General features: G+C 36.2%; 5 protein-coding genes across 7 annotated transcripts; 3 read left to right on the top strand and 2 right to left on the bottom strand.

Annotated features, from left to right (window-relative positions):
• Positions 1-149: 149 nt before the first annotated feature.
• Positions 150-5,266, top strand: LOC131005852 (laccase-22-like). Its single transcript, XM_057932954.1, has 5 exons — positions 150-306; positions 788-939; positions 1,012-1,385; positions 3,156-4,076; positions 4,853-5,266. Exons 1-5 carry the CDS (start codon positions 208-210, stop codon positions 4,981-4,983), a joined length of 1,677 nt encoding a protein of 558 aa, XP_057788937.1. The 5' UTR covers positions 150-207; the 3' UTR covers positions 4,984-5,266.
• A 2,193-nt stretch (positions 5,267-7,459) lies between these two features.
• LOC131005851 (protein NRT1/ PTR FAMILY 5.5-like) lies at positions 7,460-10,502 on the top strand. The gene is made up of 4 exons (XM_057932953.1): positions 7,460-7,537; positions 7,630-7,853; positions 8,309-8,552; positions 9,243-10,502. The coding sequence occupies exons 1-4, from the start codon at positions 7,513-7,515 to the stop codon at positions 10,304-10,306; spliced, it is 1,557 nt and encodes a 518-aa protein (XP_057788936.1). The 5' UTR covers positions 7,460-7,512; the 3' UTR covers positions 10,307-10,502.
• Positions 10,503-11,565: 1,063 nt separating this feature from the next.
• Positions 11,566-15,539, bottom strand: LOC131005850 (uncharacterized). 2 transcript variants are annotated; one of them, XR_009095355.1, is made up of 4 exons: positions 15,334-15,539; positions 13,121-14,917; positions 12,187-13,037; positions 11,566-11,839 (listed from the first exon to the last, which is right to left on the bottom strand). XR_009095355.1 is itself a non-coding variant. In XM_057932951.1 (3 exons), exons 2-3 carry the CDS (start codon positions 14,912-14,914, stop codon positions 12,525-12,527), a joined length of 2,307 nt encoding a protein of 768 aa, XP_057788934.1. In that variant the 5' UTR covers positions 14,915-14,917; positions 15,334-15,522; the 3' UTR covers positions 11,566-12,524. The 2 variants fall into 2 exon arrangements, 1 of the variants encoding a protein (XP_057788934.1); XM_057932951.1 differs by having other exon boundaries at positions 11,566-13,037; positions 15,334-15,522.
• A 3,629-nt stretch (positions 15,540-19,168) lies between these two features.
• Positions 19,169-20,818, top strand: LOC131005849 (transcription factor DIVARICATA-like). The gene is made up of 2 exons (XM_057932950.1): positions 19,169-19,549; positions 20,407-20,818. Exons 1-2 carry the CDS (start codon positions 19,245-19,247, stop codon positions 20,690-20,692), a joined length of 591 nt encoding a protein of 196 aa, XP_057788933.1. The 5' UTR covers positions 19,169-19,244; the 3' UTR covers positions 20,693-20,818.
• On the bottom strand, positions 20,686-24,316 carry LOC131005847 (uncharacterized). Of its 2 annotated transcripts, XR_009095354.1 has the most exons (4): positions 24,170-24,316; positions 22,457-23,798; positions 20,987-22,146; positions 20,686-20,911 (listed from the first exon to the last, which is right to left on the bottom strand). XR_009095354.1 is itself a non-coding variant. In XM_057932949.1 (2 exons), the coding sequence occupies exons 1-2, from the start codon at positions 23,605-23,607 to the stop codon at positions 21,570-21,572; spliced, it is 1,728 nt and encodes a 575-aa protein (XP_057788932.1). In that variant the 5' UTR covers positions 23,608-23,845; the 3' UTR covers positions 20,686-21,569. The 2 variants fall into 2 exon arrangements, 1 of the variants encoding a protein (XP_057788932.1); XM_057932949.1 differs by lacking the exon at positions 24,170-24,316 and having other exon boundaries at positions 20,686-22,146; positions 22,457-23,845.
• Between the last annotated feature and the right edge of the window lie 306 nt (positions 24,317-24,622).

Genomic DNA, 24,622 nt, shown 5'->3' with positions numbered 1-24,622 from the left:
AAGATCCCAATTAGAGCCATATACATTTTTCTGGGCACATAGCCACTTTGTGTAATACGCAAGAAACTTGGGGAAAATATGCATGGCCGTCTTCACCTAACTCATCTAAAACGACATTTGCTTTGCTCTCTCTTATAACGTTCCCATCTCTCTGCCTCATTATACTCTCTATCCCAAAACAGAGACTTTACACACAAACAACAGATAATGGGGGGGAAAGTTGGCGTCGCTCTAGCTCTCATGCTCCTCACACTCTTCTCCTCTTCGTCGCGTGTTGACTCGAGAATCCGACACTATAAGTTCACGGTACGTAAGGAGCGTTTACTTTTAAGAATTAGATAGATAAAAATAAATACTAACTGATCCAATATTTTGAGTAAGATGGATTGAGAAATGATGAGATTAGAGATTTCTCGATAACAGTGGCGGTTTCAGGATTTGTCGACAGAGAGCAGAACTTGTTGAAGTATGGAGTCTGAAAAGTACTTGTACCGTCCCGAGCCAAATATTCTTGGGCAGTCCGCACAGTTTGTTTTTGTGCCCAAGTAGAAGCCATTTGTACTCATTTTTTTAAAAAAATTGTTCCACCTTCTCAATAAAGTAATTTCCATTATTCATACTACATAATCTTATTTTAACTTGAGATCCGACTCAAACTCAATATTGAAAATTAACTAAAAAATGAAAAGAGGCGGAAAATAACTCAAAATTTGAGAGAGTGGCTTCAACCCCCTTAGATTCAGCCGTGTTTAATAATAAGGATAAAAATATTCAATCATACATGCAGGTGGTGAGGAAGAACACGACGAGGCTGTGTGCGAGCAAGCCCATCATCACGGTGAACGGAAAATTCCCGGGGCCCACTCTCTATGCACGGGAAGATGATACAGTCATTGTTAGAGTTGTGAACCATGTCACAGACAATGTCACAATACACTGGTTTGTTTGTTTGTTTGTTTTTTTTTTTTTTGGTGACTAGTGAAGCTGAAACTAATGGTGGTGGGAATTCAGGCACGGTGTTCGGCAGCTCCGGACGGGGTGGGCCGACGGGCCGGCTTATATCACGCAGTGCCCGATCCAAACAGGTCAGAGCTACATTTACAAGTTTACCCTGACGGGGCAGAGAGGGACTTTGCTTTGGCATGCGCATATCAACTGGCAGAGAGCCACGGTGCACGGCGCCATCGTGATCCTGCCGAGGCTCGGAGTTCCGTATCCATTTCCCGAGCCTCACAAGGAAGAGATCATCATATTAGGAGAGTGGTGGAAGGCGGATGTGGAAGCTGTGATCAACCAAGCCATGCAAGCAGGCCTACCGCCAAACGTATCCGATGCACACACCATCAATGGCCTTCCCGGCCCTTCTCCAAATTGCTCTTACGCAGGTACATCGTTTTATTTGATAAAACAAAAAAATATAGATATAATATCTATTATATAAATAGTAATATAGCATAGCCGAAATTTTCTATTAGATTAATTGCTCCTAATCTAATTAAACCCATATAACATGTCTTGTACTAATACAAATAGTATTAGGGCCAGTTTGATTTTCAGTATTGGATTAATCAGGATATAAATTATCCTGATAATTTAGTGTGGATTAGTCATGATTTCTAATCTCAAATGGGTGTTTGATATCATTGGTAATTAATCCCAAAAAGTATTTGGTATCCATTGAAATAGGTTGGATTAACATATCAAATACCTAAATTAGTAGCCTATGGAGGGGGTGGAATAATTAGTGTGGGTTAATCCCATGGGGGAGGTGGGATAATTAGTGTGGGTTAATCCCACAAAATAAGCTAGGGTCTTGGGATAAACCTGGAGTTGACCATATTAGTAACACATAATATCAAACACTACATAAATCCATATTAATTTAATTTATCCTGCGTTTAAACTCATATCAAACAGGCCCTTAATCCTATAGTATAGCATTGCCCAAATTTTCTATTAGATTACACCTAATCTAAGCTCATACATGGTGCTGCCTCTTTAGAGTTAATACAAATAGCATGTCTTGTATTAACACAAATAGTATTAATCCTATAATATAGCATCGTCCAAATTTTCTATTAGATTACTCCTAATCTAAGCTCATATAATATTTTATTATATCAAATACATTTAGCGTAATATCTAATAATTTAATTAGTATATTTATATATATATATATATATATAATTTGTGATTTACAAAATTAACCTTAAAATGAAATATATAGTAGGGATTAGATAGTCTATAAATTTTATGTCCAAGATACTTTTTCTATTAATATAGATTCACAGTATTTTCTCTTCTTCTTTTTTTAGCAAAATAAACCCGTCCAATTTGGATCCAAAAGTGTTGCACGTGTTTATTTAGGTTATGTTATAAATTGAAAAGTAGTGTTATAATTACAATAACTAACTTGTAGAACGTGTCAAAAATTAAAGAGGCACTCTCCCGTGCAATCGGTTGCACCGTGCAACTGATTTCTGAATAATTTTCAACTGTCATTTGTATGTTGAAATAGTATAATTCGGAAATGTTAAGTTAGTCACACACGCAATATTAAGTCTTTTCTTCATCTTCAAATAAATGTCATATTGTAAAATTTATTTTATCCACTTTTAAATGTCATATTATATAGTTTTAAAGTAAAATTATGCGAGACTTTCAATTAATCTATCCTTATCTTAAGTTTAGAAACATAATAAAAACTTGAGAAGTTAGGAAAAATTAATTAAGGGCACACATATAATAATCCATATTATTTAGTATCCATATTTTCATTTTAGTATATGTCTTTCAATTTAGCAGTATCTTTTTTTACTTTTAATAAAAGCATCTCACACAATACTATAAAATGTGGATCTCTACTTCACTTTTAACACCTTCGTAAATGTACTATCCTTAATCCGTTCATAATAAACTCAACCATTTTATTAAAATTGATGTCATTATTAAATGGATATTAAATTGTGAGACGGAGAGAGAAAATATTATCTTCTTTCTTTTAATTCTTTATATGTGTTTTTTTGTATCATATGATATGACACGTATTTGAAGATCGAGTAGTATATTTGATGTATAAGTACTCGATTTCTTTAGAAAGAAAGAAAAAATTGTAGATTATCTTGAACTAAATTAATCAATTGTTGAATTTGAAGGGTATAGTCTCCATGTAGAGAGCGGGAAAACATACCTCCTACGCATTATAAACGCAGCAGTAAACGAAGAGCTCTTCTTCAAGATCGCCGGGCACCACCTCACCGTCGTCGAAGTCGACGCCGCCTACACGAAGCCCTTCAAAACCGACACCGTGTTCATCGGGCCGGGCCAGACCACCACGGCCCTCCTCGCCGCCGACCGGCCCGCCGGCAACTACATCATCGCCATCTCCCCCTTCATGGACACCATCGTCGCCACCGACAACCAGATCGCCACCGCCACCCTCCGCTACGACGGCGCCGCCCCCTCCGCCGCCGCCGCCGCCGTCGCCGCCGACATCCCCGCCCGCAACGCGACGGCGGTCACGGCCGCGTTCATGGACGGCCTCCGGAGCCTCAGCCCCGGCGGCGGCGCCGTCCCGGCCGGCGACGTCGACCACTCGCTCCTCTTCGCCATCGGCGTCGGCGTCAACCCGTGCGCGTCGTGCGCCAACGGCAGCCGCGTGGTGGCCGGGATCAACAACGTGAGCTTCGTGATGCCGGCGACCGCGCTGCTGCAGGCGCGGTACTACAACGTGACCGGGGTGTACACGGCGGACTTTCCGGCGGCGCCGCCGGCGCCGTACGACTACACCGGGGCGGCGCCGGCGAACATGCGGACGACAACGGGGACGAGGGTTTACCGAGTGGAGTACAACGCGACGGTGCAGATCGTGCTGCAGGGGACGGCGGTGATAGCGCCGGAGAGCCACCCGACGCATCTGCACGGATTCAATTTCTACGCCGTGGGGAGAGGAGTTGGGAATTATGATCCGATTAATGATCCAAAGAGGTTTAATCTTGATGATCCTGTTGAGAGGAACACCATAAGTGTGCCTACCGGTGGATGGACTGCTATAAGGTTTAGGGCTGATAATCCAGGTACTCCCTCCGTCTCAGTCGACTTGATCAATTTCTTTTCAACACGATTACTTTTTTTAAGAAATTAATATCGTAAATGCGAACTCATATTAAAGTGATTATTTAGAACATAAATAAGTCAAGTGAGCTCGAAAAAGGATACAGGTTAAGTCAAATGGGATGGACCATGCACTAGCTTTCGTATCAATACAATAATAGGGATGTTAATTCAGTCTGAAATTGTCTGATTCGAATAGACGAAAAGAACTTTTAGGGTTATGGACTAATATTATTAATTTCGGGTGGATGATTGATATGTGGTAATAATAAGGGTTCCAAATTTAGTTTTTGTATAAGAAAAATATACACCATAACTCTAATATTTGATAATCTTAAATGGTCACATGTTATTCATCTATGTATGCAATGGATAGTGATTTCTTTTTGTTAAAAATAGGCGTAAAGTTGGTGCATTTGTTATCAAGGGTGAGATGTTGTTCTCATTGATGAAGTGATCAACTAGATGTTGTTCTCATATTCCTATGAATATAATACTTCTTTCATCCATAAAAAATAGTCTTAGAAGGGGCCGATACAGGTTTAAATGAAAATGATTGAGTTCATTGTGAGTGGATAAAAGGTAGTGTTATAATGATAATTAATTATATTGTGAGCGGAGATAATAACACATTATGTAATAGAAGAACTAATTTTTATGGACGTCTCGAAATAATAAAAAGAAACTTTTTTTTTTATAGACAGATGGGGGTATATAATAATTGATGATGTTGATGTAGGAATGTGGTTTTTGCATTGCCATTTGGAAGTGCACACAACATGGGGGCTTAAGATGGCATTTTTGGTGGAAAATGGGAAAGGCCCAAATCAGTCAATCTTGCCTCCTCCAAAAGATCTTCCAAAATGTTGATCACCATTTTGTAAATATTTTATTTGAGGACAGCTTTTTGAACTTTTGGGAGTGAAGATAATCATGCTGCACTTCAATAAACCACACAAATACCAGAAAAGGGAAAAAAATTGTTTTATGTATCATTTGCATTTAATTTGTTTATTTGTGATCTTGTACATGGTTGTAGGCTTGTAGCAAGTTTTCATTATTTTGTGGAGCCACAAATGAATAAAGTTTGGGCTGTAACTTATGCATCTTTTTTCATAGGGAGAAAAAAAATAAAATATTTGTTTCCATATTAGTCCTTTTTTTGTTGATTAGAACTCAGCTTGTGACTTGATGATAATCAGATTCTGACGCTAAATATTGAGCTGATAATTTTTAGCATTTATCTAGCTTTCTTTCAACATTGGGAAATTGAATTATCAATCAGGACTGGTCTTGACATTTCGAGGGCCCTAAGCGAAAAGAGAAAAAATGATCCAATTTTTTACTTGTTGCACATTATGATATCTTTCATACTTGCGTGGTTGCACAATTTTAATATCAAACAATAAAATGCAATAAAACAAAAAACAACGATTACATAATTGTGGAAATAGTTTAGATCTTCTAACATTTTGCGAAGCGAAATTGCAAATGACAAAACCTTCACCCATTTGTTTGTTCCGAAAACGAGCGGCCCTTCCGCCGTTTGAGACTTAGAGATGTGAGAATGTGACAAATAACTGAATGATAGTCGAGAGACTGAAAGCGAGAGAGTCGGAGAGAACAAAGTTATATAACTAGCATGAGAGTGAGAGATAGGTAAAAAAGAGTGAGACTGTGAAAGAGCCGTTCCAAAATTGGAGAAATAACTTTTTTTCCTTTATGCCGCATAAGTCACGATTAAATAAATTTCTTTTTTTCTTTCTTTCAATGGACTTTTCCGAAGTAGGAAAATAATTCTTTCTCTTTTTTGTACATGGGGTATAATTAGGGTGATTCTATTCATAGCCCACATTTTACTCCTTATTGCCCCTTTTTCAAATATTAATAATAATTAATTAAAAATTTATTATTTTGCCCTATATTTTATAGCCCCAAATTTTATTAAATTTTAAATTAATTAATCACTTCAATTTGATAACCCCCATTTGAAATTGAAGAAATTTCATAGCCCCCATTTGCCCCGGCCCCCCAGAGCTCCTCCGCCGCCAGCAATGGCATCATCTGTGTTCTTATTATAAATTCTCTGTTTTTATTTCCTCACTGAAAATACGCTTGTGTTCTTATTAGAAATCTGATATACAGTTTTGCACCTTCAACCAACAAACATTGTTCATTGATCCGTGTGATAATGAAGATAAACTACTGTCCAATTGTGTTTCAATACAGTAAATAGATATAGATTTGGTTACTTCATTCAATGACACTTTCAAATTCAGTGGGTTGGGAGCTTTAATGCCTGTGGGTTGAGTATTACAATGGAATGTTGTTGCCTATTTTTATATCATTGAACACACTGTTTTCTGCGCTTCTTGTTTTCTTTAGACGGCGTCTTCAAAATTTCCGCCACAGCCAGAGAAATCTCAGGCAACACTTATACGTATTTATTCTTTCAGATTTATTTAAAATTAGTTTAATTTGAGGGCTATAAAATATAGGGTAAATTTTTAATTAATTATTATTAATATTTTAAAAAGGAGGCTATAGGGAGTAAAATGGGGGCTATGAATAGAATCTCCCGTATAATAAATGTTATTGGACTTCAATTTTGAAGCCCCTAAATTTGGGGGCTCTGGGCGTTGCCCCACCAATTAACGCAACATGGCCGCCCTATTATCAACCCATTGATTCTTTATTTTTATTTTTATTTTTTATATATCTTTACCATATTGAACATAAAAACTATATCGAGGTTGAAATTCTAAATAAAAATTAGCTGAAAGTAAAATCATTGAAGATGCATTTATCTACCATTTCTTTCAACTTTGGCATAGAATATCTTTATGCATGCTAAACACAAAAAGTAAATTGAAGTTCAAATTTGCTGAAAGTATCAGGGCCTGAGGGTTTTCTTTTTATTTTTATTTTTTTATTTTTTGGGAGTTAGAGGAAGGAAAACTGTGAAAATTGAACCCATTGAAATGTGTTGAGTTGGATACGTATTTTTTTTCACTTTTCCGCTTCGTGGACTCAAAGTCAAGGCCATGTTACTTATCATATACACGGTAGTATTACTTTCAAAATTAGTCGGTAAAATAATCTTATCATATAATTAATTATTAATTTTTGTATTATGCTGGTGTATGTAGTATATGGTATGTTCCCTAAAAAAAAGGTATATATGGTCTGAACAAACGAATTTTATTCCTAGTATTATATAGACAAGCAAAGAAAAGGAATGGATACAAAACTTCACAAGCTACTCGTGAGAATATTATTAACGAGACATGAAAGACTGAATAAGCTACTACATTCTCTCTCTCTCTCTCTCTCTCTCACACACACACACACAGTATTCGTATTGTGCAGGGGAGCAGAAGGTGTCTGAATTCTCTAACGATGGCTGGAAAAGTGAGAAGCAGTGGTAAAGAGAGAATCAAATCTTAGCTCTTGTTTAAAGTTAATTATGGACTAACTAAGATAATTAAGTCACATTTTGGTTGTTTTGATTTGAAGCTTTGGCGTGGGCTGACATAGTGGTGGAAGGCACTCTCTTTCTAATGCAAAATTATCTAACAGATATTTGGAAACTCAGCTTCTTTAAAGCTGCTGCATTTCTTAATATATGGGGTGGAATTTATAGAATATTGCCAATTTTGATTGTCTTCCTCGCCGGCAATGGAAGAAACAGTTTACTAAATTTCATCATGCTTGCAGCCTCTGGCATCTTCAGCACAACGGTAAGTATATATACGAATTTTATTTACTTTCATATCATTCAATTCGTGTTAAAATAACTACAATCTGATTTATCCATATCAACATTCCAACATGCTAAATAAGCTTTAATTTGGCCGAAAATAGAATTTATGTTAAAATCATTACAATTAATTAATAAGTTAATGTATTTTTTGACATTTTTTAAAGTTCATGTTAAAAAGTAAAATTGGTGTATTTATATGCCCATAACCCATAATAAAACTATTATTTAATGAGAAGTCAACTTTATTCATTTGTTTCTTTTAACTGGTGTGGAGCCCATTGAGATTATGTTTGTTTTATTTATAAAAAAATGGTTACAATCATATTTTTATCAATATAGGTAAAAATTTATACATTTAAGTATCCAAAATAACTATATATGCATTTCACCCTTGCATAAAGGTTTCAAAGATGGATTGAGCTTTGGGTGCAGGGTCTTGTCCTTATCACATATTCGGCGTTGCCGGCGTACCGATGCCACCACCAGGATCGGGAGGCGCAATGCGTTGGGCCTTCAGAAAAGATTGAGTTCATAACAGGGATGGCATTGATAGGTCTGGGAAAGGCTACTCGTTTCGCCTTTTCCCAACCAATAATGAACATTGATGAGGTTGAGACGACTAACCATGAAGACGAAGACGAGATCCAAGCTCCGGGCACGATCGGTGATCGTCCGGGTAATTTATTTTTAATTATTACTTATTCCGTCTCATAATAAGTGTCTACATTTCTTTTTTGGATTATCCCATAACAAGTGTTTACTTTCTAAAAAATGAAGTCGGCTCCTGTTAAATGAAGTCATCTCATAATCATCCCCACTTAAATGTTAAATTATATTTCTCGATCACAAAATAAAAGTGAGTTCCACCGCTTTTTGTCTTTTTACCTTTTAATCATTTTCACTTCAATTTTCGTGCCAAAAAAAAAATAGACACTTATAGAATGGATGGAGTATATTTATATTGTATTTAATATATGGGTTCATCATATTTTTGTCCATAATTTCCAAGATTTTTCAAAAAATGTCTCCAACTTTTAGTTTCTATTCAACAAAATCCCTAATTTTCAATATTTTTTAAAAATAGAAATTTTGGCCATAGAACGAGGAGTCACTTCACTAGATTATTAGGATTCTTAAGTGGGAATTTTTTTCCCGCATAAAAATCCAATTCCATCGCGGAATATTTTTTGAAAAATGCTAAAAATTTAAACTTTTTTAATAGAACGCGAAAGCTAATTGGAGACATTATCTGAAAACCGCCGTAAGTTAGGGACACAAAATATGTTTACACCTTTGTATTTTTTTTATTCTTTTAATATATAAAATTGTACTAATTTTTTTGCCCGCTCAATTTTTGAAATCCTAGCTCCGTCCCTGCACGAAGAGTACTTGAACGGACCAAGTTGCGAGCTTCCGAGGCGGATTTTAATGTATTTCCGGTGGATACTTGTTGTTTTCTTCTTCGTCACACCAGCAGTTGCATTTTTCACATTCCCATACGTGAAAAAATGGTACCTTCTGTTTGGAATTTCAGCAATGTGTACCCTCTTAGCTACTCTCTCTCACTTGAGCGGATTCCGCACCTACAAGGAGTCCGTATCAACTCCGGCCACCGTCGTAAAACAAGCAGCCATAAAATTATTAAGCCAAGAGCTTGCCATAAAATTAGGGTTTTCAAGTAATCCCAACACTTCTTCTTCACAAACAACAAATGCAGATCACGAGCAACCACCTCTTAAATTCGACCACACTGTGTTTCGAATGGCAATGCTGTATACCGGTTGGATTATTTGCGGCATCGTATCCTCGATCGGGAACACTTATTTCGTGCAGCAAGCAACTCTCATGGATTACAATATTGGACACTGGAAACCCCCTCTTCAGGTGCTCCAGTTGATCTTCCTTGTCTTCAAGCTTTTTTATGTAGTAAGTTTGCTCCCACATGAAATTTTTACAATCGGGGAACCAAAAGAAGTGGAGACCAGTATTAACTCCGCTCTGATGTATTCTGTTTTGTGCTGTGCGGCGGCGGCGGCGGTGGAGAGGCGCCGGATTCATGCGGCGAGAAGGCGTAATTTAGTTGATGATGCGAAGACTCCGATGAGCGCGTTTTGGTTGTTTTTCCAGTTATGCTTCCTTGGCATTGTGGAAGGATCGGCTAAAATCGGCATTTCGTTGTTCCAGAAGCAAGAGGCGCCGGAGTTGATAAAGAGGTACCGGGAGCTCGTGGGCGAGGCGGTGACGGGTTTCGGATATATGTGCAGCGTGCTATCGGTGTACGTTGTCGGAAAAATAAGCGAGACGGGCGGCGGCAAAGGCTGGTTTCAACACACGCTCAACGGAAGCCGCCTGGATCGGTATTACTGGGTGTTGACAGGTTTAACTGGTGTTAAATTTTTAGTGTTGTTTGTTACTTTTTTGTATTGGTAATTTTTTGTATTATACTCCCTCCGTTTATAAAAAATAGTCATAGAAGTTGACGGCACGAGTTTTAACAAAAATAGTTGAGTGTATTGGTGTTCTGGTCAAATTGTGTTTTTTTGTTTGGTTTCTATTTTCTATTGCCAAGAACTATGGTATACCAAAAGTTAAAAAACAAAATAATGCAAATCTTTGTAAATTTCAATTGGAACTATCTTTGTCTTTGTAATTTCCAAACATTTTCTTATGCTATGTGAACAAACACATTCTTACATAAGCCTACTACAAAACCAAGCTGTCCTAATAGATATTTGCAAGAAGCAAGGTTTTTTGACTTGAACAAATATTTGATTACTAGACTTATACTAAAACATTTCATGGCTGTTCTTCTTCCTTTCTCGTCGCCGCCTTACTTCTCCGTCACCCTCAATCTTCTTCTTCTTCATCATCCTCCCGCGTCTTCTTAATTCTTACAAATACTATAGAAAGGTGTCTGGAATTCTCTAACAATGACCGGAAAAGTGAGAAGCAGTGGTAAAGAGAATCAAATCTTTCAAACTCTTGCTCTTGTTTAAAGTTATGGACTAAGATAAAAAAAAAAAAAAAAATTGACTTTATGGACTGAGATAGTTAAGTTAGATTTTGGTTGTTTTAATTTGAAGCTTTGGCGTGGGCTGACATAGTCGTGGAAGGCACTCTCTTTCTAATGCAAAATTATCTAACAGATATTTGGAAACTCAGCTTCTTTAAAGCTGCTGCATTTCTTAATATATGGGGTGGAATTTATAGAATATTGCCAATTTTGCTTGTCTTCCTCGCCAGCAATGGAAGAAACAGCTTACTAAATTTCATCATGTTTGCAGTCTCTGGCTTATTCAGCACAACGGTCAGTGATTATGATTGTGGAGGCTTCGGCTTAATCACTTGATATTTAATTTTTTATTGTTAGTACCAAAAATAGGATTATCATATATATTGAGGATAGTATATATATTGTGTGATAATGTTTATAATCACTTGATTATGATTGAATAAATAAATAAATTGATATATTGAGAATAGTATTGGTAGTGTCTATAAATAAAAATGAATTATTTACGTGGATGATAGAAATACACAAGAAATACTAGCACTACCAATAAAAATGAATTATTGGTAGTGCTAGTATAATACACAAGAAAGGCCACCAACTACAGATAAAGGCAGCAAGCTTCGATAAAGATGTTTCCTAATCAGATGTTAAATAGCAAGACAAAGCTAGATGCTTCTTACTCACCTAAGCATATATTTATAACTGCAAGTTCAAAATGTAAGTAACATATGATAACATAATCTGCTAGTACCAATAAACCATATATACTGCCTATTTCTAAAAATCACACGATAATTCGTCCAGAAGTGCTCACATTTTGCACGTTGTCACAATCGTGGCACATCCAGCTTCAAAACATGTCAAAACCCTTCTTGATGCATTAGAGTTGATAATCTGCTCACTTCACCAATGCAGACGCTTTGCCGATTGGAGCCCCCTAAGAACCCACCCTGGCAAGTAGAACAATAATAGCGGTACTATCTATTAGCATCCATCAATCAATTATAGCAAGAATATCTATTGAATTCTCAAATTGTTGCAACTTGCTAGAGTAAATGTATACTATTATTCACAACAAAGCAATAAGAATGCCTCCAAACATGAGTGAGCAAGACATGCAGCATACTTGCAGATACATGAAAAGCACAAGCATGCTACTACTGATAGACCTACTACCACTGAAGTAAGAAAAGAAATTGAGATTACACCACAAAGAAAATGTCAAAATTACAATTACTATTAAAAAGAAATGTAAGTCGTCATGTTGAAACAAGAATCATAAATAGAACAGACATACATGTGTGGAAACGAAGCTCATTGCAAAATCTGAACGTACAGCTACGATTTTCTCCTTTGGTTCACTCTGGCACTCTGCTAATAGAAAGTTGATACCAAAATCACAAAACTATTTAGTATTCCATTGCCATGTCATGAGCCTAGTAGTGAAGTGATATGACCTAGTCAATGGCAAAGCAACAAAAAAGTTTCTTGATCTACTGTTACTTTTTTATAGAATCAAACAAATTTATTTAATAGCATTATATAGAAATACCATATCTAAAGGCAGCAAAAATGTATAAATAATTAATACATTTACATTGATCTGAAAATTGACCCTTGGTCATTCTAGTTTTGCTAGCTTAATTGAATACGCTGCAAGATATGCTCGTTTTCAACTGTCGAAAGCACATCGTTCTCAATGTACACAACTAAACTATCATTCATCCATTCATCTCCCAGCTGGTTACACAAGTGAGTTTTGATAGTCTTCATAGCAGAAAAAGCTCTTTCGACAGATGCAGTGGCAATTGGCAAAACCAATGCCAACTCAATCATACGATAAACCAATGGAAAAACTGAACTTTTACCAGTTTCAACCATTTTCTGGGCAAGACTTTCCAAGTTGTTAATTTTAGAAAATTGAGAATCATGCCGCATGTTAGCAATGAAATTACTTAGCTGTTGAGGAAGACATAAATAATCATTCGCTGAGAAGTCCTCTTTGTATAAAGAAGCAAAGCGCATGAGTTGATCAACATTGAATTGAGAAAATGAATTTCTCGGATCAAGGCATGCTATGCAACTAAGTAATTCAGTGCTTGCTTTTGAGAAACGATCATTCATCTCTTGGATAACCAAATCAACAACCTGACATTGTAACCATGAAAAATTCAATAAGAAATGAAAAAAATTCAACAAATGAAATAAAATGATATGCTTAAAAGTAATACCTGACAAAAGATCTCCACATAATAATACTGAAAATTGGTGATGAGTGGTGCTCCTTGCCTTTTATAACCAGGGCGTGTTATATTGCCGTCCATGTCAATCAATGGAATATAATTCAATTCACAGAATTTATTTACTTGGTTCAGTATTATTTTCCATCCATCTTCCCTATAGCTTTGTAACTGATATTTCACAGAGCAGATCAATGACACTGCTTGAATGATATTTTTCTCCTTTTGTTGTAAGACAAGAGACAACTCATGTGTGATTCCCAATAAATATTTCATCAAGTGCAACACAAAAACAAATCCATAACTATCCATCTTTTCAATCAAACTTTCAGCAATCATCCTATTTTCAGAACAAGTGGCATTATCACGTACATTCTCCAACACTTGTTCAACTGAAGGCCACAAAGAACAGAGACGAAGTAGTGTAAGGTAAAATGGACCCCAACGAGTATCTGCACTCTCTTCTTCCCCGCCATCGAATTCCTTAACTAGCCTCTCATGCTCTGACTGCCTAAGTTGATCTCTCATTTTACATGAAGCTCCAGTTGTATTCACTATCATGGAGACCGAGCTAAAAAACTCTCTCACAACATGAAGTTCCTTACCAAGAGCGATAATAATTAACTGAAGTTGGCAAGAAAAACAGTGACTATACATTGCATATGGATTTTCCTGCAATATTAAGGATTTCAACCCGCTAAACTCATCCCGCATGCTTGAAGCCCCATTATATCCTTGACCTCTCAATTTTGATAATGATAAACCATGTTTTGCAAATAAAGCATCAATAGCACCTTTCAAGAAATGGGGACTAGTATCAGCCACATGCACAATTGCAAGAAATCGCTCAATCACACATCCTTCTATGTTCACGTATCTTAGAACGATTCCCATTTGCTCTTTCATTGAAATATCCTGAGCCCCATCAACCAAGAGAGTAAAAATCTTGTCTCCAATATCATTGACGATGGCAAGTGCGACCTCTGAAGCACAAGCATGTACAAATTGTTTTTGAGTTTCAAGGGTAGTCATTTGATCATTTTCAGGAGCACTTGGACTCAATACTTTAGAGATATCAGGATTTCTTTGAACATACCATTCAAGCAATTCAACAAAATTACCTCTATTTAAAGAGCCAACTGACTCATCATGTCCATGAAAAGGCAGTCCTTGCTTCAAAAGAAAACGGGTCACATCCAATAATGTAGTTGAACGTGCACAACAAATAGCATTCATCTCTCGGCTAAATGATTCCAACATATTTGTATTATGAATTTGATCTTGGAAAGACTCAAACTGTATCCTAGCATTATTGTGACAACTATTCACAGCCCCAACATGAGCATTGAATTTTTCTAATGCTCTTTTCCAATTACAAAATCCTATTTTTGTAAAAGCATCCACTGCATATCGACCTCCTTTATCTGATTGTTTGAAAAGATAACACCAGAAACAAAAGGCAGCATCTTTTGATATGCTATACTCTAGCCATGGAAACTTTTTATACCAAACTTCTTGAAAGCTCCTATCATGAATACCAAAGGTACTTCTCGGATACGTGTAACCGATTAGTTGGCAAGGCCCCCTAGCCAAGTACTCTCTTCGTACTTCATCTCGAATACCCACATCAAATTCATCAATTGGTTTCCTTAATCCCGGATCGCTAACAATATCATCTAAGTCCAGTTTTACCTCTCGAGGTTTGACTTCCACTATTTCATAACCAGTTCTTACATTGGGATCGGAAGATGAACCACTACGAATTCGTTTAACATATCTCTCCATACTCTACATAAAGAAAAAAATTCAAAACAAATTAGTATAAATAGTGACTTCCATCTATGAAGTATGAAGACATTTCCGAACTTATAGAGCGAAAACCATATATCAAAAATTCCTATTGAAAATACACATTTACAACATTTTGATAATGACAGAATCCAAGGAATTTTTAGGCGCGCAGATAAAATTTTGTAAATATGCATCCAATTTGGTATACTAACACAAAAGCAACAGCAGCATACACAAATTAATTCTTCTTACCAACATATGCAGCTCACTAACAGATAAATGCTCCATATTATGCATACTAGTTCTAGTCTCAAATGAGTTCACTCCAAAAAAAAAAAGTGATGAACACAGTGTTCATTCAATATTACAGTAAAAAAATGATAATACGTCAAGAAATTGGAGATAGGGCTTACCGTATGGCCTTGAAATTTAGCGGCGGCTTAAACAGTTTGATTGTAGCAAGATGAATTTGCTGCTGCTGCCATTGCGAGAATTGCTTCTTTCTTGGATTTTTTTTTTTTTTTTTATAGTAATTTTTTTTCTTTGAGCTGGAATTCAGCAAAGGATACAAGGGTTAAGGGAGGATGGAAGAGTAAACTCGTCAGTCATCAGCCATGGACCCAATCAAATTACCAAAATATCCCCAGAGTTGGAGAAGTCGCTTTTTGTAAGTGTAGCACTTCTTGGTTTAGTAAGGAATTAAAAAAAAAAAAAAAAGATTAGGTCTTTTTTAATGTAAATTTATTAATAAGAAATGGGGGATAAAAATTTAATATTATGTTATATTTGAGTTGTTCTTACCTTTTTTTTATTCTATGTTCTTAAGAATTTTTTCTATAGTTTAGATGAGAAAATATTATTACATCAAATTCCCATAATAATGTTATCATACATTAGAGTATTATTTTAGCGTGGAATTCAAGTATAGCCTTTTATTTGGGTTTTAGTTGGTAAAGTCTTACTCTTTCGTTCCCAAAGAATGTAATTTTTGTTATAGTACGTCACACAAGAGTGTGCATTTTCTTTTCTTGGACCATGTCTTCCGTTAATAAAAGTGGATCATTAATTTCTTTCACTTATAAACGCACCCACCTAACATTTATCAAAACTCGTGCTACATTTTGCGTGTGTTAACCTAGCGGTAGGAGGTTAATGCCCAAGACCTGAGGTCCTTGGTTCGAGTCCTCCATCTCGCAGTCTTTAATTTTTTTATTCATTTATGTAATTTATAAAAAAAAAAAAAAAAAAAAAAAAAAAAAAAAACTCGTGTCACCAATAATCATGCACACTCTTGTGGGGCGGAGGAAGTGTTAAAAATCAATATGATTTAATTATGAATGCTCCCAATCCTCTCAACTTTACTTTCTTCGGGCCGGTTATGTTTCATCTCCATTAATTCATCTTTCGTCGATTGAATGTTTGTTTCAAATCTTTGGTAGGTTAAATGTTGATGAGATTTTCAGATCCTCATCCCCATGCAATAATAATCAAGAGAGTGTCTAGGTAAGCTTATAAGCTTTATAAAATACTCCTTGTAAGCCATATACAAACTTATAAGTTCATGATCAGAAATATGTGGCAAAGTAAATTTTTAAATAACTTGTTAATTAAGTTATAAGTTATAAGGATTCTTTCACAATAAGCATGTATAGATTTGTTAAGAGTAAAGTTTTTCGTGAAAAGATACTGTTGTGGGCCACATGGAAATAATCAAATATGTGAAGCCCAAACCCTCAAATTTTCATTTTAGGATTTCCACTAAAATCCATCAGATGAATTGAAAAATCGTCGGTACATTTAAAGATATAAATGGAATCCAGCTGAATCGAGATTTCAATTACACTTTTACGCCTACGCTCAACTTGAATAAGATATTCTGCTATCCTTTTTTGTCACTTCCTTTACTTTTTCCCCTCTTTATTGAGATGTATTATCACTTTTCCAATTTTTACTTTAAATAAATGCAAAGGGCATAAAAATTAAAAAGTTGTATATAAATTGTGGCTGCTGATGGTTCGCTAACACAAGATTAAAAGTTTATATTATTAATTTAGTGTTGAAATTATTAATAGTTCCTATGTCCCAATAATATTGTCCCCTTTCTTTTGGGCCGGAGATTAAGGAGTGTAAAATTAGTATGGTAAATTCGAAGGTCCCACATGTTTAACAAGAAATTAAGTATAACTTAAAATTATCATTGTTTCTTCCTCACTTTCCCGGTGGCAGCAACAGTAGGCGGAGCCACACCTGCGCCGCCCCTTCCCCGGCGTCAGCACGGCCACCAGCCGCATTGCCGCCTCTCTCCATCCGGAACAGTGAACAGAATCAAGCAAAAGAACAAGAATAAAAATCAAATCTTTAGCCCAATAACAATTTCTTCAACAAATTTTTCATCATCTTCATAGCCCAAGAATAGAAATATAATCATTAAATTTTCCATCGTCTTTGCTAACCAAGAACAGAAAACCAAGAACAATTTCTGGAGAAGCCAAGAACAGAAAAATCAAATTTCTTCAACAAATTTTCCATCGTCTTCGCTAATCAAGAGAGGCCGTTTTTCATCGTCTTCGTTAACCAGGAGAAGCCGCCGACGGAAGGGGCTCAGATCTTCGTCCTTAGATGTATTAGGTGAGCCCTAATTTTTGGAAAAAAAAAAAAAAGAGAAGGTGGATTTACAGATGGGGGAGGCTTAGATTTGTGCAAATGGAGGAACGATGGGGAAGGTAGGGGAGGTGGCGCCCGAGGAACGATGGGTGCGGCGCCAGAGGAACGATGGGGGAAGGAAGGGGAGGTGGCGCCGGAGGAACGACGGGTGCAGCGCCGAAGAAACGATGGGGAAAGGGGGAGGCGCGAGGAACGATGGGGAAAGGGGGGAATTGTTTGCTGGGTTTAATTGTTTGGGGAGGGGGGACCGATAGGTTTAATTAGAATTAATTAGTATTTGATCTCTAAAAAAAGAATTAATTAGTATCTAAAATTTGCCTAAAAAGAAAATGAGACAAGATTATTAGGACAAACCAAAAAGGAAAGTGGAACAAAATTATTGGGACGGAGGGAGTACTAGATATTAAAGGTTCAAGTTCAAATCCATTGACATGATCTGGTTCAAGCCTAACTAACTACTCATTAAGATCAATTTTATTTACCGAAACTCTCAACTAATTAAACTGAAAACATCTTATTCCTTTCGTCTCACAAAGACATGCACGAACATTTTGTTATTTTGAGCCGTCTCAACAAAACATGAATATTTTTACTTTTGTACATTATTTACTTTTTATCTCTATTTTTATAAAGTAAGATCTATTTTCCACCCATAATATATTTTTATCAAATACTCCCTCCGTCCCTAAAATAAGTTCATTTTTGGGGACGGCACGGATTTTAAGAAAATGTTGTAAAATGTATTGATAGTGGAGAATAAGTATTATAATTATTATTGGAAGTTGTGAAAATATATTAGGAGTGGTAAAAAAGTGAGAAATAAGAATAAATATAAGTATTATTAGTGGTGAGTTAGTTGTCCAAAAAAGAAAAAAAAGAAAGAGGAAGTTATTTGGGGAACGTCCCAAAAAGGAAAAAGAAGAACTTATTTCAAGGACAGATGGAGTATTTCTTAAAACACACGTACGCCACTTACAAATATTCATTTTGCCACTTACAAATGTTCATTTTTTTATAAAACGGATGAAGTATTAATTGAGTTGTGCTTCGTTGTCGTTAATCAATAAGAGCATTCCAACCAACCATTTCAATGCTAGTTCAACACTCCCATCCTCTCTCTAAATATCACTCTCTCTGTATACCAACATCAACTTTGGATTCCCAAGTATGTATACATATAACACAAAAATTCTTGTGAAATCGGTTTTATAGTGAAATCGGCATCACATTGACACTACTTCAACATACAAATGACACTTTATCATTTTAAAATGTCATTTATATGTTTAAGTAGTGCCATTGTGAAGTTGGTTTCACCATGAAATCGGTTTTACAGGAGACCACCCCTACATGTAATATTACTAGGAGAGAATCGGAATACAGATTTTGCTCAAAAATCTCTCCCTATGTGCAGTCATGTTTTTCAAAGATTCTAAAAACAGTGATTTCTTTTCAAGATTCTTCAAACAGTTCCTCTTGGAAAAGGAGAATGCTCTATTCCCATTAAAATATTCTCATGATTTAATTAGTGCCCTTTTCTTCGATCACAAGTATATATAGATAGATATCCCCACTTCTCTCTATAACACAACATCGTCCCAACTCAACATATATATCTAGATAGAGAGAGAGAGAGAGAAGAGAGAGAGAGAGGGAGAGGATGGAAACCCTAAGTGGAAGGTTGATGGAGGGGAGCAGCACGTGGACAAAAGAGGAGAACAAGACATTCGAGAGCGCACTTGCGATGTTGGACGAAGCGAGTCCAGAGAGATGGTTGAAGGTTGCGGCCATGATTCCGACCAAGTCTGTGTTGGATGTAATAAATCAGTACAGAAAACTGGCGGCGGATGTTAGTGATATCGAAGCAGGTTTAGTCCCCATTCCCACATACTTGTCTTCTTCCTCTCCCTTACAATTGCCTTCTCAACGAATCAAAGGCCTCCCTTGGACTCAGGCCGAGCACAGGTATGCATGCATCTCATACATACATATATTTCAATTTACATAATATTCCCTCTGTCCCACAAGAGTCTGCATCGATCACTTTTGGCGGCACGTGTTTGATGAAATGTTGGATGAGTGTATTAAGAGTGGAGAAATTAATGCACATTCTTCTGGATAAGGACTGCATTTTTTTACGCTAGCTGTTAAGATTAATGCATTCGAAGAAAAAAAAATATTCACTTCCACCATGATTTGCACGGGTGCTAATGCATTCATATCCGGTAAAATGATACATTCGTAATAAATCTTGAAAATAATTTTTCATTTTCATTTTTTATAACGGTTATCATTTGAATATCTTCCTATATATGCTCCCTCCATCAACAACAAGTGTGGTTAACCATTTACCGCTAGACCAACAGACGCACGTGACGTATGTTTTTTTTTTAACTACAACATACACGAATTTACGAAATGAACAGTATTGATGAACCTTTATTTATTTTTATTTTTTTTAAAAGAACTTTTTTCATATAGGGCAATTCTGAATATTCATCTAAAAAGTGACTATTCATATATTTTCAAATTTATGTATATATTTTCTTTGCCATATAAAAAAATGACTCAGGATTCGTGGGACGATCTAAAAAAGAAAGCGACTTAAGATTCGTGGGACGGAGAGATTAGAATAATGCAAGCATAAATGACACATTATACATGATACTTCTTTTAAAACCGTCATTTATATGCATGATTCAAGTATGCACGACAATTCTAATAGATACAGGCCGGATTTTTAGATATAGACGATAGTTCACACAGAACGTCGAGTATGTAATTATTTTTGTATAGAATACATAACATTTCACGCGATGCAGGCGTTTCCTTCTAGGGCTTGAAAAACACGGCAAAGGCGACTGGAAAAACATATCTCGAAAGTTTGTGGTGACGAAAACTCCGACGCAAGTGGCGAGCCATGCTCAGAAGTACTACATGAGGCAGCTCAACGGAGGCGGCAAAGACAAACGCCGCCGGCCTAGCATCCACGACATCACCGTCCATCTCGCCCGGTCGGAACCACCTTTTCTCCACGGCGACGTCACACTTTTCAACTCCGATCTCGGCGTTGCGTATCCCTACCCCGAGTCGTGCATATATAGTTGAATTGAAGGATGCTAATTAGATTATGCATTGAAATGTTCTACTCAAAAGTGACTAGGGCTTTCGCCTCTTAAATTTCATATATATGCTTGCTATATTTCCTAACAATGAAGAAATAATGAATACCTACTCTCTCTCTCTCTGTACATAAGTCTTGAAACTTCAATAAAAGAAATAGATATTCTTCAAAGATAAGGCAGCAAAGCTTGATCCTCAGTGTCACTGCAAACACGAAGAATTATTAATATAAGAAAGAGAGGTATATGTGAAAAACAAAATTGTAACAGCAACAATTACCTTTGCTTTGGATGGTAAACAAACATGCAGGAAGGATCGAAGTCCTTGATCCTATGCGGCACCTCAAATCTACAAGAAGCAACAACCTCACCCTGCACATTCCCTACATCCATAATGACTTGACCATGCTTCGACTTCCGACTAACGCCACCATGCACAATGCAGACATGACCCTTAGCCTCCTCACCCTCCAGAGGAGTGATTGTTGAACAAGGATACCGTCTCAACGGATCGTCTTCATCGAACCAAGTTCGTGGGAACTCAACAGCATTTCCGAATTCCCTATCTCCTTGAATATCAGAAGCACACCAAGGCGTTTGCCACCGCATTTGGGTTTTTTCATTAACTACAAACAGATTCTGATCTGAACTAGGCTTGGTTACCATACCTACATCGTACAGTTTCCAGCCTTTGGAGGGGGACTTGAGATCAAGAGTAAGCATTATACCACAAGTAAGTTGCACCAGAAATACATCCTCATCGATCAAAGTATAACGAGAAATCTCTGTATGAAATTTTTTATCCCAAGCATTCCTAGGGATCTCTGTTTTCTCATCCCCGTGCACCAGGAAAATGGAAGGATTCATAGAGTTAGTTTTTCCCATGTATTGGTTCCAACATCATACATCTCAAAATCAATGTCTTTATCAAAACCAGGATCAACACCATCACCAAAGAAGGTGGTAATGGTATTGTACAACATAGAAGAAAATACTAGAATCTTTTTAGTGCTAGGAATTGATGCTATTCGAGCACAGCATTTGGGTCCCAACATAGGAGGTAAGCTGCCTAAATCATCAAGGCCTAACTTCAAGCCTTGATGTTTGGTTTCGACATCGAGAGTGTATACTGTCGGACTCTCGGACGAATCAGGAGAATCAACAAAATAAAGTGTGGAATCAAGACCACAAACTGAACAGCTAAGGCCATGATTGAGTAGGATATTATATTGTAAATACTTCTTAGATCCATTAACTAATTCAGATAAGTCGACGACAAAGATAAGGTCGCCTTTGAAACCATCACAACAATCACAACCACAACCATAGCGACCATATTTCGGATCGACACTGCAAACAAAACATACCCTATCTGAAAAGCGGAGTTTCTGCTGCTGCTGCGCTACTGCTCCATCAAACGATCGTTTGATCTCACCCATCCTGCAAAATTTAAAAGGAAAATATTCCAATGAAAACCCTAAACTGATCGGTTTCCCTCGCTAACCACAAGATGAGCATTAGTAATGATTAACAATTTAACATCTATCAAGATATCCTTGAAAATGGTGGATGAAAATTTGAACTTTTTTTGCTTTAGTTGTGTTTATTTAAAAAAAATAAATCAAGTTCAATCCGTGGTAATTTGTAAATAAAGACAATTCAAGATCATAATTAATGCAATATTCAAAATAAATTTTAATTTAAAAATGCATGATACCAAGTTAAAGAAAATTGTAACAACAACAATTACCTTTGCTTTGGATGGCAAACAAACATGCAGAGAGGTGTGAAACACTTGATCCTATGCTGCACTTCAAATCTATAAGAAGCAACAACCTCACCCTGCAGATTCCCTACATCCATAACCATTTGAGGATGCTTCGACTTCCGACTAACGCCACCTTGCACAATGCAGACATGACCCTTAGCCTTGTCACTCTCCAAATGAGTGATGATTGAACAAGGATATACTTTCAACGCATCGTCTTCACCGAACAACGATAGTGGAAACGCAACAGCATTTCCGAATTTCCTATCTCCTCGAATATCAGAAGCACACCAAGGCATTCGGAATTTATCCTCAACTACAAACAGATTCTGATCTGAACTAGGCTTAGTTACCATACCTTCATCGTACAGTTTCCAGCCTTTGGAGGGAGACTTGAGATCAAGAGTAAGCATTACACCACAAGTAAGTTGCACCAGAAATACATCCTCATCGATCAACGTATAACGAGAAATCTCATATATTCCAAAATCTTCATCCCAAGCAGTCCTAGGGATCTCTGTTTTCTCGGCCTCATGCAGCAGGAAAAAGGAAGGATTCATAAAGTTACCATTACTGTAGACTTTTAGGATAATAAGTGGAGGTAGTTTTTCCCATGTATTGCTTCCAACATCATACATCTCAAAATCAATGTGTTCATCAAAATCATCAACAAAACCATCATCAGCCAAATTAGGATTGTACAACAACACTTGGAACTGAGAAGAAAATACTAGAATCTTTTTAGCGCGAGGAATTGATGCTATTCGAAGAAAGCGTTTGGGGCCCAACATAGGAGGTAAGCACTGTAAATGTTTAGGGCGTAATTTCAATCTTTGATGTTTGGTTTCGACATCGAGAATGTATATGTTCGGAATCACTGAACAACTAAGAGATTCAACAAAGTAAAGTGTGGAATCAAGACCACAAACTGACATGCTAAGATCATAATTGAGCAGGATATTGTATTGTAAAACCCCCTTAGATCCATTAACTAATTCGCATAAGTCGATAACAAAGATAAGGTAGCCATTGAAATAATCATAATCATGATGCCGGCAAACAATACATACCCTATCTGAAAAGCAGAGTTTCTGCGCTACTGCTTCATCAAACGATCCTTTGATCTCGCCCATCCCGCCAAAACTGAAAAGGGGAAATTTACTATGAAAATTGCAAAACTCTTTTAGGCTTTATTACCGGAAATTGGATGGAAGGGGCGGATCCCAAATTAGATCACCGGCGACAGCAATAGGCGGCGGAGTGAATAGAACAAAAAACCTAAAAATCAATTATTTCAAATTAGTTATAAGTTTGTAAATAAATACTGTACAAGATTGTAATTAATATACTATTTAAAAATAATATGATTTCACTAAATTCTAATTTAATTTTTGGAGGAAGGCCACTAAACATAATTTTACATACTTATATAAACTTATTATTACAAGCATGCAAAAACTATGAATTTAAAGATGGACAGATAATTACTGTGCTATTCTTTAAAAGATTATTATTATTTATACAATATAAAATAATGACGACTTATTGAAAATATTAACTGTGATTATTAAGTCCATTTGCAAATTTTCATTTTCAAATATTAATTTGATAAAAGATTAAAGCTTTTTATTTTATTAATGTACTACTCTATTTTTTACAACGGCGCCCATTTATATGCATGATTCAAGTATACACAATGTTCTAAAAGAAATAAAAACCCTAATAGGCTTATTACCGGAAATTGGATGGAAGGGGCGGTGTGGTTGCGAGATTGACGGAGCACAAATTAGGTCACCGGCGACGGCAATAAAAAAACCTGCAAATCAGTTATTTCAAATTGTGTATTCAGTTATCCCTCAGAGAGGGGAAAAAAAATGTGTATTCAATTAACAATAAAATGTTTTAATAGACTTTTTATAATACGTGAATTATGTTAATTTCATAAATTATTATGTAAAGTTTAACAAATTCTGTTAATTTGATTTTTTTCCTTTTCTTAAATTGATACATTTATAGATTGTTATAATAAAATTATATATATAGAAAAACAACCAAATTCTATAGACTTTATTTTAAATTTTGTAATAATAATAATAATATATATAAAAAACAATCAAATTCTATAGACTTTATTTCAAATCCTGTTAG

Source organism: Salvia miltiorrhiza, chromosome 1, assembly GCF_028751815.1.
Source record: "Salvia miltiorrhiza cultivar Shanhuang (shh) chromosome 1, IMPLAD_Smil_shh, whole genome shotgun sequence".
Classification (NCBI taxonomy): Eukaryota; Viridiplantae; Streptophyta; class Magnoliopsida; order Lamiales; family Lamiaceae; genus Salvia; species Salvia miltiorrhiza.
The sequence above is the reverse complement of the archived record's forward strand: the minus strand, read 5'-3'. Positions and strand labels throughout refer to the sequence as shown.